General features: G+C 44.4%; 1 protein-coding gene across 1 annotated transcript; it reads right to left on the bottom strand.

Annotated features, from left to right (window-relative positions):
- Positions 1-3191: 3191 nt before the first annotated feature.
- Positions 3192-14246, bottom strand: CENPW (centromere protein W). Its single transcript, XM_053285557.1, has 3 exons — positions 14034-14246; positions 8660-8773; positions 3192-4220 (listed from the first exon to the last, which is right to left on the bottom strand). Exons 1-3 carry the CDS (start codon positions 14121-14123, stop codon positions 4194-4196), a joined length of 231 nt encoding a protein of 76 aa, XP_053141532.1. The 5' UTR covers positions 14124-14246; the 3' UTR covers positions 3192-4193.
- Between the last annotated feature and the right edge of the window lie 2199 nt (positions 14247-16445).

Raw genomic sequence — 16445 nt, 5'->3', positions numbered from 1 at the left:
TACAGAGCAAGAGAGGGCCAGTGCAGCAAGAGGAGCAGACTAACAGCACATGCAAACTGCAGTGGTGCACCAGGAATGCAAATGTTGACATCTTCCCCTTCCCCAGGAGCCCTCTATGAAAATATGTTCCTGGAGGCTGTGTAATCCTCAGGGAACATTTTCAGGTGGCACAGAGGGTTTCCTGGGGAAGTGGAGGGCATCAATAAAAAATGCTGCTTCCCTGCTGGAATAAGTTGGCAAGCTCTGTTATGCCATTTTCTCACAGAAAGCATCCTTGTTATGTAATGTCAGCCATTACAAGTGAAAAAGCAGAAAAATGAGACAAAGGAGTCCTCTCAAAAAGGTAAACAATCTAAAAATCATTACACACATAAGAAAAGGACAACAAGATTTGTACATTCATGTTTCATTATGCTAAAATTAGGATTTCATTTTAACTCCTTTATATATGTTCCCATAACCTTTTTTTTTTTTTGAAGCAGTATAAGATGAAATACAATTTGCAGAGGGGCGGGGGGGGCAGGGGAAGAATACCAAGAGATTATTTTCTAATGAAAAGCAAGCAATTTCTTTCTTTTTAAGGAAGCAGTGATGTATTACTTTATGTCCTGTAGACTGCAGGGTTACAATAGCTCACTCTGGTGCTCATTAGCAATGGCCCTTTCAAGCTGGTGAGGTAATTCCCTTAGCACTATAATTCCCTTAGCACACATAGGATATCCTCCCTTCTATTTCATGTTTTGACAATGCAGAAGGTCATAAAGTGCTTAAGTCATTGCTTAAAATGAAGATAAGGGAAACAGTTTGCCTTAATTTTCCAGGTCCAGTATTTGAAGCCTATAAAAAGCACTTATCTGCATCTCCAAAAGAAAAAATAAGTATAGCCTACGATTAGAATTATGTTCCAAGTAACTGACATTAGTAATGTTACATGATAGGTCAACATCCAACACAATAGTAATAATCTGCTTCCTAATAGTAATTAATAGTAATAATCTGCTTCCAGAAGCATGTAAAAAGAACCTCATGCATAAAACCTGAGAAAACATAAAACTGTTTCTCAAACACATTCTACATAATTTTCACAAGAATTCAGAAAGGTAAATAAAATATTAGTCTTTAGATGTTTAATCACAACCTTATCAGTTCCTATAGTTTTAGTTTTCTTGGGTTTGCAGAAGAATATAGGTTGGTGCGTGTGTGTGTGTGTACACACACATATATATACACACACTTATTTTCCTTAAAGATGTATAGAAAACTTGTTAATTTTAAATATTCTACTTTCGCTCCCATTTCTAAAAGAAACTAGAGGGTTTGTTTGATCTAATTCACAGTGGAAAGCACTCCAAAATTGCTTTTGCAATATGTAAGCAAAGCTTCTTCAAAAAGAGCAGATACCATAGAATATAACTGCAACTAGACAATCCATTGTTGTGGCATGCTGATTTATGCCTTAATATTCTGTCCTGACCAACTGGTAGAAGAACTGATATTTATTTTCAGGCTAATTTGCTCAAACACTTGATTATCTGGTCCTACACAGTCTACTTTTACTGATGAATGTGACACTTCGTCTGAGCTGTCAGAATGCTACAGAAGTGAAACTAGTAGAGAGGCAGAGCCATCTTAAGGGTGGTTGCTCAGAAACAAGTCCGCCTGAGTTCTATGGGACTTACTCCCTAACAAGTATGGCCAAGAATATTCAGCATAGAATTCAAGTAGTTTTCACTGCAGCACAGGCCCCTTTCCACACTGGAGAAAAACCACATGAAGCCCGTTACGTGAACTGGGGCTTTTGATATTACTCTGGAAGAATGGAGATTGCTGTGCTGCTGCAGCTCCTGCACTACCAGCATAACGTAAGGGGAGTCAGAGGAGTAGCCAACAAAAGACAGCTAGTGTTAGATTAATTCTAGACAGGCAGCACTCAACCAATTATTCTTGACCTCATATCAAGCATTGCCACTTACATAAAATTAGAACAAATGGACGTCGACGAGTAGCATTAAAAAAGCCCTTGGCAAACAAGTAGAAAGGTAAACTGCAAAATACTAGTACAACAGTGCATAAAATATCTAATGTTTGAAGCTGGGCGGGCGGGGAATCAAGATAATCAATGTCTTCAGAAGTGCAGATATGGGCAATGCAAACAAAAGATAGGAAGAAGGCCATCACAAGTCAAAAAGAATTCTGTACCAGCGGGGCAGAGGGGTGGGGGTGGCATCCAGCAGTTTTTTGAGAATGGAACTGACTATCCTAAGGGATGTATTTATTAATGTCTAGACCATAGCTATGGAATATATTTTACTACAACAGCATATTTTCCCCACTATCATTGCAACTATTCTTAAGTGTGCTTTCATAGCACATTTCCTCTAGACACTGAGACCTTTTAGTGTAGCAGCCAGCAAGATAATCTAGTAACAGCACGTTCCAATGGGGGTAGGTGGGGGTGGTATTTATTATTATTACACTTTATTGTTGTATCTATGACATTATTAGAATAGTTACTTTGAGGGGGAAATAGTGCTGGTTTCTATTTTGCTACAATAGATCTCCTGTTATTACTCTATAAACGTATCTGCACAGAGTAAAAATAATGCATTCATAACTAGGGGTGTGCACAGACTGGTTGGGGCAGTTTGGACCAAATTTGGATTGAGCCGTGGGTATTTGAACTGGTTCAGTTGCAACGATCAGCTAAGCCAGTCATTTCAACATATAGCTCAAACTGGTTCACAATTCAACCGCTCAAACCAGCCCATTTTGCGATGGTCCGGTTTGCTATTGAACTGGTTCTGCACATCTCTGTTCATAACCTCCACAGTGTAGATCACTCGTTGTTGATTAATTATGCTGTATGCCTGGGGGAGGACACTTTTTAGGGTAGAAAATGAGACATCTTCAGAATGCTGTCAAAACACTGAGCATTTAGCTTCTCTCTTTTCTGACTTCATTAACAAGATATATGAAAGCTCAGAAGTTGTTTCTGTTCTTTATGTGAAAATTTCTAAAAAGGAAACTCTTAATTGCCCTACATCTGTCAGCAGTGACAACTTGGTATGCTTTTAGTGTTACAGTGTAAAATTACAATTCTAGAAGAGGAAGATATTTTTTAATTAAACAGAAAAATCACCCATACATTATAGTTAGAAAAGAAACATGCATTCTGAAAGAGTGATAATGAATGCCCTTCAAAAAATAAATTTATTTCACCCAAATGGACATACTGATGACAGCAGAGCTATACAAAATGAATTATTTTAAAATACTTTACCAAGGTGCTGGTTTGCAAGAAGTGTTATATAGTCCCCTACAAAGTGTTTATGTGGCATAAGTACACAATCAATGCAACAATTTAGAAAGCAAGTCACTTTCATTTTTAAAAGTTGGTAACAAGTTTTTCATATTTGCAATTTTTCTATTTCTTTAAAGGATTTGTACTTAGTGGCTTAGAACAACATTCCAAATAAGAATGAACAAACTGAAGGTAGAAGTCTGCGGTTGGTATTCTTGGGTACTGTTAGCTGTGGAAAGAAAGAAATGGGCATGGGCCCAAGGCTTCCAGTTACATTTTTTCCTATCTTTCCTATATAAAAGGAGAAAGAAGATGACAGATTTGCTGCTTCTTCCAAAAATTGGGGGGGGGGAGGAGAACAGGAGGAAAATAATGATTTGAGGTTTTCCACTCCTTTAGCCAGCTCCAGCAGTTGTAGCTGTTTTGATAAAAGAAGAGAAGGAACAGACCAATACTTGCCCCTTTCCTAGGAACTGCTGCAACCACCAGTTCTGGCCAAATAATTTGTCACCTCTAACTTCCAAAACCACCTTCCTTTTCTATTGCTACACAACAAGTAGTATGGTAAATGAATAAGCAAGGAAAAGGGGTCAGAAACCACTTTACTGCTACACATCATTCCACCAAGTTTCCAAAACATTTGTTTTTGTAACTTGTTTGCAGTACTGTGTTGCACATGTTCGATTTTCTTTTATGAGTTACCTAAATCAAGCCATTGTGTAAATTAATTGTGCTTTAACTTAATATGGAAGGACAAAAGTCAGATATTTCTTATAAGTTTCTAAACCTCAGAACACACAAGATCAACAATGCTCAAAGACACAGACAGATACTTTGAAAAGTTAGTAATGGCATAAACATAAAGCAAAGGGCGAAGAAGTATTTCTTGACTTTAGCCCCGGCTCTTCTTTAAAGTTATCTGGAAAAAGAAAGCACAACTTTCAGGTACTGTACACAAGTCTATTTCTTCAAATAAAGTTAGAACTATATTTATTTAGCTAGTTATTTTATGGTTCAATTTCTTTACTGCCTTTCATAAAACTCATCTTAAGGCAGTTTACAAAAGTTAAAATACAACATTCCATAAAAATCATATTATTAAAATGAATTAACACAATAAAAACTCTAACACCCCAAAAGGCAGAAGCCATGAAAAAGACAAAGATGGAGCAGCTGGAGAGCAGAGAGATTGGCAACCCCTAAGGGGTAAAAGCCTGGACAAATAAAGTCTTTGTTTTTAAAAGCAGCCACAGATGTCAGACACACAAACCAGGACAGCATTCTAGAGCCTGGAGACAACAACATAAGAAAAGCCCTGCTGGATCAGGCCCAAGGCCCATCTAGTCCAGCATCCTGTTTTGCACAGTGGCCCACCAGATGCCGCTGGAAGCCACAGACAGGAGTTGAGGGAGTGCCCTCTCTCCTGCCATTACTCCCCTGCAACTGGTACTCAGAGGCATCCTGACTAGTAGCCATTGATAGACCTCTCCTCCATGAAGTCATCCAACCCCCTCTTAAAGCCATCCAGGTTGTTGGCTGTCACCACATCCTGTGGCAGAGAGTTCCACAAGTGGATCACACGTTGTGTGAAAAAGTACTTCCGTTTGTTGGTCCTAGACCTCCTGGCAATCAATTTCATGGAGTGACCCCTGGTTCTAGTGTTGTGTGAGAGGGAAAAGAATTTCTCTCTCTCCACTTTCTCCACCCCATGCATAATATTATAGACCTCTATCATGTCACCCCGCAGTCGTCTTTTTTCTAAACCAAAAAGCCCCAGGTGTTGTAGTCTTGCCTCATAAGAAAGGTGTCTAGGCCCCTAATCATCTTGGTTGCCCTCTTCTTTACCTTCTCCAGTTCAACAATGTCCTTTCTGAGATGTGGTGACCAGAATTGTACGCAGTACTCCAAGTGTGGTAGCACCATAGTTTTGTATAAGGGCATTATAATGTTAGCTGTTTTATTTTCAATCCCCTTCCTAGTGATCCCTAGCATGGAATTGGCCTTTTTCACAGCTGCCGCACATTGAGTTGACACTTTCAACGAGCTGTCCACCACGACCCCAAGATCCCTCTCTCGGTCAGTCAACGACGGTTCAGATCCCATCAGCATATACTTGAAGTTGGGGTTTTTCGTCCCAATGTGCATCACTTTACACTTGCTAACATTGAACCTCATTTGCCATTTTGTCACCCACTCCCCCAGTTTGGAGAGATCCTTTTGGAGCTGCTGACAATCCGTTTTGGATTTCACTACCCGGAAGAGTTTGGTATCATCTGCAAATTTGGCCACCTCGCTGCTTACCCCTGCTTCAAGATCATTTATGAATAAATTAAAAAGCACCGGTCCCAGTACAGATCCCTGGGGGACCCCACTTCTTACTTCCCTCCATTGTGAAAACTCTCCATTTATACCTACCCTCTGTTTCCTGTCTTTCAACCAGTTAGCAATCCGCACATGTACTTGTCCCCTTATCCCATGACCGCTAAGTTTCCTCAGGAGTCTTTGATGAGGAACTTTGTCAAAAGCTTTTTGGAAGTCCAGGTAGACTATGTCAACTGGATCACCTTGATCCACACACTCATTGACACCCTCAAAGAACTCCAAAAGGTTGGTGAGGCAAGATTTACCTTTGCGGAAGCCATGCTGGCTCACTCCCAGCAGGGCCTGTTCTTCTAGGTGCTTTACAATTTTATCCTTGAGGATGCTTTCCATCAATTTGCCTGGAACGGACATTAGGCTAACCGCCCTGTAATTTCCCGGATCACCCCTGGATCCCTTCTTGAAAATCGGTGTTACATTTGCTACTCTCCAGTCCTTTGGTACAGAGCCCGATTTCAGGGATAAGTTAAATATTTTAGCAAGGAGGTTGGCAATTTCACATTTGAGTTCTTTGAGGACTCTTGGATGGATGCCATCTGGCCCTGGTGATTTGTTAGCTTTCAGTTTTTCCAGACAGTTTAGAACATCATCCCATGTCACTTCTATCTGACTCAGCTCTCTAGCCTCCATCCCTAAAAAGCCTGGTTCAGGAACAGGTATATGCTCAGTATCCTCTGCTGTGAAGACAGACGCAAAGAACTCATTCAGCTTCTCTGCAACCTCCAAATCCTCCTTAATAATCTCTTTCACTCCCTCATTGTCTAATGGTCCAACTGCCTCCCTGGCAGTTTTCCTGCTTCTGATGTACTTAACGAAGTTTTTGTTATTTCCATTGATACTTTTGGCTAAATGTTCCTCAAACTCTCTTTTTGCCTCCCTTATTGTCACCTTGCATTTCTTTTGCCAGAGTTTGTGTTCCTTTCTGTTCTCTTCGTTTGGACAGGCCTTCCAATTTCGGAAGGAAGTCTTCTTCCCTTTTATGGCTTCCTTGACGGTATCCGTTAGCCATGTTGGCATCCTCCTGGACTTAGTGGTACCTTTCCTCCTTTTGGGTATACAATCTAACTGGGCTTCTAGTATTGTGGTTTTGAGTAAACTCCATGCACTCTGGAGCGAAGTGACTCTCCTGATTTTCCCCCTCAGCTTTCCTTTCACCATACTCCTCATTTTGGAGAAGTTTCATCTTCTGAAATTCAAAATGTCCGTGTTAGATGTCCTTGGTGATTCTCTCCCTGCATGTATCCTGAATTTGATGGCATTGTGGTCACTGTTCCCTAAAGGGTCGATGACCCTGACATCATGCACCAGGTCCTGGGTGTCACTCAGAATTAGATCCAAGCTCGCCTTCTCGCTGGTCGGTTACATGACCAACTGTTCTAGGGCACAGTCATTTAGCATATCTAGAAATTTGACCTCTGCCTCCACCAGGCTCCTTGTGATCACAGGGGCTTGATCTAGGCTCCCCCGCACACTTCCCGCTAAACTCCTGCAAAACTCCTACGTCCTGTTTGCTATCCCTGTTCGCTATGCTCTCGGGCCTTCACCTCATATGTAGAGTAGCCTTCCAACTGGCCCTGTCCTGGGTGCATGACACACTGATTTATTATTTAAATGAGATGCGAAACATAAGGGCCTCTTCAAAATGCACAAGAACTACATGCTTTCCTGAACCAGTACAAGATCAGCCTAACTGATCAATCAGACCTCGTAAGTAAGACAAATAAATGAAGCCATTCACATCAGCAAGTTACTGAGGTCATTCACACAATCAAAAACTGTGTTCCACCCGGGTTTGGGAGCTGTGTGTACTCCCAATTTTTGATTGTGTGGAAGCAAGGTTAGAGGAAAACCTGGGTGGAAGTGATTAAGAGCCCCTGGTGGCGCAGTGGTAGAACTGCTGCCCTGTAACCAGAAGGTTACAAGATCGATCCTGACCAAGGGCTCAAGGTTGACTCAGCCTTCCATCCTTCCGAGGTCGGTAAAATGAGTACCCAGAATGTTGGGGGCAATATGCTAAATCATTGTAAACCGCTTAGAGAGCTTCCAGCTATAGAGCGGTATATAAATGTAAGTGCTATTGCTATTGCTATTATGTGTAGGAGGTAGGAGAAAAAGCTACCCAGGTTTTCCTCTAACCTTGCTTCCACACAATCACTTCTACCCAGGTTTTCCTCTAACCTTGCTTCCACACAATCAAAAATTGGGAGTACACACAGCTCCCAAACCCAGGTAGAACAGAGTTTTCGATTGTGTGAATGACCTCACTGCCTTTCCTTCCTTCCTTCCCTCTCTCTACCCTTCCCTATATTAGTATAGATGGATAGGAAAGAGGAGGTAACTGAAATTCACACAAACACATTCTAGTGCAGCATTGGTTTGGAACTCTTCAGAAGCACTGGTGCTACACCAATACTTCTCCCATTTCATTGTACAGGTGGCCCTCATTACCATGGTCCCAGCACCCGCATACCTGCAGTTGGGTCATAGGGACCCAGTTTCTTTATTCATGAGGTGGAAATTATTTTCACCTATCCACGGTTCTTGAGTGGCCAGAAATGACTTTTGATATCATTTCCTGCCACCATTTTGTAGTGCTCAGTCATTTTGTGTCGTTCTGTACAAAACCCTACAGCCCTAAAAAAGGAACAAAAATTGGTGGATTTGGAAGTTTGAGGGCCTTGCTGGAGAACTAGAGAGCACTGAGCTTAATTCTGTTCCCTCCTGCTTTTTCTTGTGATTTTCAGCACACTTCATTGTGCTTAGGAACCTAACCCAGCAATCCCCCATAGGGTTAATTTCCCAGAAATTGGCGGGAACAGACCCCCTGAAAATAACGAGGGCCACCTGTACTACAAACCTAATTGTAGTACAAGAACCTTACATGCTCTTCACATTTAATAGAAATGAGCATGCAGGTTAAACTTGCTATGTTTAAATATTAAGGTTCAAGAGGGAATTTCAGCTTTTAACTGTATTTACCTTTGCCGAAGACAGAACATGTTCATATTTAATTGTTTTGCTCTTATCTTCAATAGCCATGGTCCGGGTTTCTTCAGCAAATCGATGCAGAAACAGTAAGAAGTTCAAATGTATCTTTTAAGAAGAATTCACAATTAATGATGGGGGGGAAAATCTACCAATGCAATATTTAAGTTAATGTGGAGTAATTAATAAAATGCTCTGTAAAATAAAGAAAATTACGTCTTCTGCTAAGACAGCATTTGCACATACATAACTCAACAAATATCTGTACCAACGTATCATTAGTAAATGTATCCTTAGTGAAAGTAGTGTTAAACTTATTCACTTCTGGAGTGTCAGCATCCACATTCCTAAAGAGGCACAATTATTCCTAAACTCCACTTGTTTCTCCCTATCAAAACAACCTGCCTGGAAAACATGGTGGCTGTTTCATAGAACACCAGCATTCTTAGGGGATGGGGTGAGTGGTAAGAAATGAAGGATATTCTACCGGACTGTACTTATAAGCAAACATATACAGAACACAAGCCTTTAGCACATCTGTAGCCCTCTAAACGTGTGTCTTGGTGCCAGAGATGCCTGAAAAGCGAAACATGGTAAATTATAGCATTTTATATACTTGCCTATAAGATGGGTATTTCCCCTGAAAAATGCCACACGAAATCTACACTTTACTGCTACATTTACTGCTATAATTTCACCAAGTTTCTGAAACATTTGTTTTTGTAACTTGTTTGTGTACTGTGTTGCACATGTTCGATTTTCTTTTATGAAAACTAAACTAAACTAAATTCCAATTAGAAGCTAAAGCTAACTTCAATTAATTGTTCAAAAATGCTCAGACCAAGACTTGGGAATACCAAAAGTTCAGACACTGAACCTTCCAAATAAAATATCTCGATATGTAATCCTTTTAAAACTTAATGTCATATAATAGAATATAGCCAATAATCTTATTCCTTAAATTTAAAAATATTATCAATATTGCAACCACATTTCTAAAGGTTAAATTTCTAATTATATTCTCCATTCTTCCCTAATTCCCCCATTCTGAATATATTCTAGTTTCTTCCATAAAAAGGAAAAAACAAACAAAAAGAAACAAAAGACAGAAATATGTCTTTTTAAAAATTAAATTATTTGGATGGGTGGGTGGGTGCCTGAATGGTGCCCACCTGCACTCCCCCCAGCTGTCGAGTCCCGTTGGCTGCCCGGCCGAAGAGTGCCTCCAGGACTGATGCCTGGCAGGCTCCAGGCAAAGACACTGCTGGAAGCCCCCAGCTAAAAATGCCAGTTCAGTGAGACCACCCCACCGACTTGGTCACATTGTTAGAACTTACAAGTTCTTTAAATAGGGCCTAGTTTGGGGAAGGAAGAGATTGGGCAGCAGGACTGTAGGACAGGAGGGGTGGTTACAGGGAGGCCACAGTAATCCCCTCTCCTTCTTTGCCCCCCCTTCACTTAGACCTAGTGCTGGACTAGGACCGGGGAGACCTGAATTCAAATCCCCATTCAGCCATGGTACTAGCTGGGTGACTCTGGGCCATTCCCGTCTCTCTCAGCCTAACCTACTTCACAGGGTTGTTGTGAGGAGAAACTCAAGTATGTAGTACACCGCTCTGGGCTCCTTGGAGGAAGAGCAGGATATAAACGTAAAAATAAATAATCCTCTCCAAAAACAGCCCCCCAAATAAAGCCTGATTCTTTATGGGGAGAGTAATTTTTATAGCTTCTATGTGTACACCACAGTGCTATAGTGTTGTGTGTGGCACACAGACCATAAAGAGACCCCCTCCAACATCACACACCCTCAAATCTTCTTCTTCTGCCGCCCCCATCAGTTAGGACTTACATTTTTTGAAATCCTGAAATGTCTGGGAGGGTGCAAGGCAGAGCCAGGCCAAGCAGAGGGAGGGTGATTCTGCTAGTCATTGTGGACAACAGCGAAAGGGGCCTACTCCCCAAGTCGTCCTCACTGCTGTGGCACAGACTCATCTTTCTTTCACAGCCTGGCCCCTCAGCGCAGCCACCTGCGGTAGCTGAGGTAGAAGTAGTGGGGGGTCCTCCCTTGTCAGGGAAGAAGCTCTGATTGCTCTCAGATTGCTCTCTCCATTTTCCCCAATCCCTGTTAGCAGTATGACTCACCCCCACCCACTGCCTAGACTGAGCAGGAGGAAGTCATTCCGGTTGTTCCTGGGCCTTCTCAGTCCCAGACAGAGGGCAGTGATGGCCTCCAGGACAAACCAGCAGCCCCAGTGCCACCGCCACCGCCAAAACTGTCCCAGGCTGAGAGCAGCATGGTTTGGGACCACTTTGAGCTCCATCCTGGTGACCCACACCATGCTGTCTGCATCCCCTGCAGGACACAGGTCAGCAGGGTTAAGGATTCTAAGTGGCTTGGGATGATGAAGATTCTGAAGCACCTGTGACGGCATCATCCAGGAGTCCCTGCTCCTGCTGGAAGCAATAGGCCTGGTGTGTCCTCTGATAGAGGCAAGGCACCTGCTCCCAAGCAGGGCAACTTGCCTGCACAGTGGGTACAGTCGGTGGGCAAGCAATCTGTTTGCCAGAGCCTCATCTCATCACCTGGGCCATTGGAGAGAAGATCGCTTTGGATGACCAGCCATTCCAGGCGGTGGAGAATGCCAGCTTCTGCAAGATCCCCTCAGGCAGGTGATGCCCTCCCTGTACTGGGCATGCAAGGAGGCCACGTCGGGGCTGCTGCACACAGCAGCACCTGACACCAGTGTGCACTTCACTGCGGACCTGTGGGACAGTCCCAGTGGGAGGCACACTGCTTTCCTGTCCCTCAAGGTGCATGGGGGGGGGGGCAAGAGAGTGAGGAGACAGCTGCTGCTGGTGGCATGGGCAGCCCCTCCCACACAGCAAAACACAGGTGGGGTGTGTTGCATGTAGAAGTGCTGGACACTGCCCACATGGCAGATAAGCTGTCGGTGGCCATGAAAAGGCTGTCCAGGTGGAGAAATGGCTGTCCAGGCAGCCAAACCTTTGCCGGGGCTTCACGGTCACTGACAATGTGGCCAACATAACTAGGGCCGCTGACCAGGGTCAGTTTGTGTCCATCCATTGTGTAGCGCATACTCTGAACCTGGTTGTGAGCGATAAGCTTGGCCCTTCTGGGGCTGTGGACAGGCAAGACATCTCAGCTGCAGGCGCTGGGTGGCCATCCTGCTGCTGCCATGGCTGCTCTTGCGGAGAAGTGCCACAAGATAGCAGCTTATTTCCACTGGAGCGAAAAGGGTAGGCATATGCTCAGGCAGTGGCAGCTTGAGCTGGGCCTACCTGAACACCTGATCCCTCAGGATGTTCCAACTTGGTGGAACTCCACCTTTCTCTTGCTCCCTGCCCACTGCAACACTATTGGCAGTTCACCCCACCCTGGCCAACCCCAGCTAAATAGAGATGTGGTACAGCTGTGTCATCAGCATACTGTTGACACTAAGCTCCATACCTGCTTTATTATGAACTTAGCCAATAGCCTCATATACATTCAGCTCATCAAGATCTGAGTACAGCACAGGATTCCACATGAAAAAGTTACAAGTGCAAGCCTACATAATTTGTAACCTACCAAGAAGTGACACTCCACCACCTATGTACAGCAGCAACAAGGACATAAGTCACCTGCTCTTGCTACCTGCCTTAATTTCCAGACACGAGAGCTGGTAGCTGTACAGATATTTCTCGGCAGCTCCCCCCCGCCCCCCCCCCCCTTTTTGGCAGTACTAGACAGGCAACAAAATGATTATGAGCAGTATTAATTCGGTTGGTCACAAGTTGCGCAGGATATGTCTACACAAAAACCTTATAGGGTTCCGAAAAATATGGTGCCACAAGTTGTCCAGGCCTAACAATGTAGAACAGCTTCATTGCTCATGTTCTCTGACGTTATCACTTTTCTGCAATGCTCTGAAACATGTCTGCGGAGTTCAGTAAAATAATGTATGTATTTGGGATACATCGTTTTGTCAGAAGGGTGTCAGAAGGGTGTCAAAAGTTATTACAGCAGTCCTCACTCACATGAAAACAGAGGAGTCCCTCGTTTAAAAACAACCCCTCTTGGAGATAAACCCCTGCTTACTGAGCAAAGAGACACCCTTTAAAGTGATAATTCTCTTAGGGGGAGAGCAACTGGCCCTCTCCAACCCCAGCACAGCATCCCTCCCATGGTTGTTGCTGGTATCTTGCCTTATGTTTCTTTTTAGATTGTGAGCCCTTTGGGGACAGGAAACCATCTTATTTATGTATTATTTATTTTTCTATGTAAACCACTTTGAGAACTTTGGTTGAAGAGCAGTATATAAATATTCACAGTAGTAGTTATAAATCTGGAGATAAAGAGACCCGTGAGCACTTTTAGCAATTTTAGTGTGTGGATGGCTACAAGGAGGCAGCCAGTCTACATCCAAGGCACTTCACTCATCAGATACCTGGGTTGCCCCCAGCAGGGGCGTAACTATAATAGGGCAAGGGGAGACAGTTGTCTGGGGGCCCCCTGCCTTGGGGGCCCCCCGAGGCAAGTCACATGACTGACTCCCCCAGCTGCGCACCCACCTGGGGCTTCCTTCAGCTGTATTCATCCTCCGAAATTGATGTGAGTGTTAAGACCTGGAGCTACCAGAACAGCATGTCTTTCTCTAGTACCACTAAATGACTTGCATTGTCCACAATTTAGAAAAACTTTTATTCAGCCTCATTAAAAAAAAAAATTATTTCATGAGCTGAGCTTCAGTGAGTGGGGGCCTCATTTTAAAATCTTGTCTCTGGGCCCACTCCAACCTTGCTACACCCCTGGCCCCCAGCATGCTATGCTTTGTGACAGGCGGTTGGAGAACACGAGAAGGCAGCAGGAATTAATCAGCCAACTGCAAAGGGGGAAGCAGTCTGACCCACATCACCTAACGCCACATTTGGACAGGGCAGGGCAGAACAACAGGGGCTTCAATTAACACGATGGGGCAGAATGGGATCTATGGCTTTGGTAGGCCAGGTGAAGGGACCAGAGACCAGGATCCCTTTCTGGGCCCTGGTTCGGAATCTATGCCATCACGTCCCATTTCTTCTCCCTAAATACTGCAGGCTTCACGCCCCACCGCGGAATTTCTGGCTGCCCACCCCGAGGAACGGGCGGCTGGACAGACGGATCTGCGGTCCAGTCCAGCAGGGCTGTTGCGCGCGCAGCCAGCGGCCACTGCCCTGCACAGCGCACCACTGTCGCGATCTCCGCCACCGTGTCTCCATCCAGGGAGACAGGGACAAGCCGTGGGGCGAGGGGGTGGCGCCGGGCGCCATAATCCCCTCTTGCTCCGACTGACCCGTCCGCAGCGCAGCTGCCAGCTTTGCCCCTTACCAGGAGGTCGGTATTCGCGGTCATGCGCAGGTGGGGCTTCTGCCTCTTCACCAGACCCTTCAGGGTGCTGCGCGGGACGGTGCGCTTCATCGCGGCGCGGGGACTCTGAGCCGCTCGGAACCAGCTCCAACACGCCTGCGCTTGGGAACGTTCGAAGTTACCGCCGCGCGCTGTTACGTCATGGTCGCCACCCCCTGACGCGTCTGCCAGCCTGCTCAGCCCCCGCTTGAGCTGCGAAGGAAAGCAGGAAGGCTCCTCCCTCCGGTCCTCAGACTGCGAATGGTGGGGAGAGCAAGTGAGCGAAAGAGCGACCAACCAACCAGAGTCTTCTCCGTCTGCCAAATTCAGTTTTCGTCCAGGAGCCAGTCTTCTACCCAGGAAGTCTTTCACTCGCTTTTGCTCGCTTCGGCAGTCGTTTGAGTTCACAGGAGAAGGGCTGAGTGGCTCAGAGCAGTGCCTGGCTCTGCCATAGGGACACACGGGCTCTTCCTAGGTTGCCGCTTGAATGTATACCTTCCCGCTGTTGCGAACACTGCATGCATCGCATGGAGCGGGCTGTGGGGCACACCAAAACATGTGTCTTCAAAGGACCAGAAGGCTGTGTGCCGCGTCCTCTTTTCTTTTCTTATTCTAACCCTGATCCTCTGCCTGGCACAGAGAAATTTAGCAGGCAAAGGATTTTCCCCACGGAGCTTTTCGCCATGCCAGGAAGAGCTTTACCTGTTCTGTTACCTCGCGTCGGGGCTGTTGTTAAAGGGTACAGGTGTCAAAGAGAGCTTTGCAAGCTCATCACGCAGTTTCGTTGAACAAGGCACTGGGACACACAGCTTCAGCTGCATGATCAGAGTTACTCTGACTGACTGATAAAGTAGAAGAGGTTTAGTGAGCACAGGTATGGCCAGAAGTTAGAGTTCCCATACCCAAGCTTCCCCAACCCAGGTGTCCTAATGTGCATATTATGCAAATTATGCCACACATAATTGGCATTTTATTTATTCATGTATTTATTTGACAGATTTGTATACTTTCCTCTCCTTCTCTGCCCTCCCGTGTGATCAGATCCAGAATAAAATCCAGGCAGCGCATTTGAAATCCATGTAAATCTGGGTGGAATTTAGCAGCCAGGTGGTGGAGCCAAAATCCAGGGGCTATCCTAAATTCCGGAGGATATGGCAAGGCTACCAGAGGTGCACCTAAGCAATTTTGGAGCTTGGACCTTAAGGTCTTTGGAGGCCCACCCCCCCTACACACACACACATACAATGTGACACATGCAGTATTTTTGAGGTCACAAACAGCAACTGAACTCACAAGAATGTAAGAATATAAAACAGGTATATTTATGCAAATATGCATTAGCAGAAACATTTCAGCATGCTACTAAACATATTCCCACCCCACATATTTCTTTCCCCACTCCCCCTCTGTCTCTAAAGCAGAAGTCACGCTCTGCTGCCCGGCACAGTGGCGAGCCAGCACCATCCAGGACAGACTAAGGAGGATTTGGTGGTCCCTAGTGGGTGTGGAGGCCCTGGACTTCGGCCTGGAAGTCCAGGGGTAAGAATGCCTCTGGGTATGGTGAAATAAGTGTCCACTCCTCTTCTGGGTATCGCCAAAGAGGCGTCCACACTCATTCATTAACATCTACAAAGGACTAAGAAGGTTTCTCTGTTGAACAAGGGAGGGTCGTTCTGTACTGAGCACAGGCCAGCTACTCATCAACATCATATAGCTGCTAGTGCCTATTTGGGACCCCAATGTAGCATGGTTTCAGCAAGTCAGGGGCGGGTCTACAACTGAGCAAATGTGTGCAATGAGCATGTGCTTCCAATAGGGGGAGCAGTACCCACATTTCTGACTTAAACCAAAATTCTCCATATGAATCAATGGAAAATTCAAAAATATTAAAAAAACTTCTGGATGGCTGGATAGAGAACCCTGAAATTTTGCATGGTGTTCCTACATGATTATAGCATTAAATGTGTGAACTTTCAGAGAGAGCAATGCAACCACTGATTTTAATGATTTTTTTTAATTTTTACTTTTAAAAGCTTGTTTAAAAATCATTAAAAATCAGTGGATAGACTGATATGCTTGAACTTCCACACATTTAATGCTTTCTTAAACTGATTGAAAATCATGCATTTCAAGCCAAGTCATTTCCTGCTAATAAAGCATGTTGTGATGGTGTTGGGTGTTGCCTCTCCTTCTCTATGGAAAAAAAATGCTTTATTTGGTTAAGAAGCATTTATCTCTGTATTGGTGATGTTAATATCTGAATTTTTTTGCTTACCTTTTTTCTGAAACAGTGCAACAAGTTATGTTCCTTACCGTCATCATTCCTTATCTTGCATCACAATTTTTGTTTTGAGTTTATTTTGCTGGAATCTATGTGTTGCTGGAGGTTTTGTT

This window comes from Hemicordylus capensis, chromosome 1 (genome assembly GCF_027244095.1).
Source record: "Hemicordylus capensis ecotype Gifberg chromosome 1, rHemCap1.1.pri, whole genome shotgun sequence".
Lineage (NCBI taxonomy): Eukaryota > Metazoa > Chordata > Lepidosauria > Squamata > Cordylidae > Hemicordylus > Hemicordylus capensis.
The sequence above is the reverse complement of the archived record's forward strand: the minus strand, read 5'-3'. Positions and strand labels throughout refer to the sequence as shown.

Coding starts and splice junctions, on each gene's coding strand:
- CENPW (XM_053285557.1), bottom strand. CDS start 14,123: ATGAAGCGCACCGTCCCGCGCAGCACCCTGAAGGGTCTGGTGAAGAGG. Junction 8,774..14,033: donor CCGCGAATACCGACCTCCTG/GTAAGGGGCAAA, acceptor TCTTCTTAAAAG/ATACATTTGAACTTCTTACT. Junction 4,221..8,659: donor ATGTTCTGTCTTCGGCAAAG/GTAAATACAGTT, acceptor TTCTTTTTCCAG/ATAACTTTAAAGAAGAGCCG.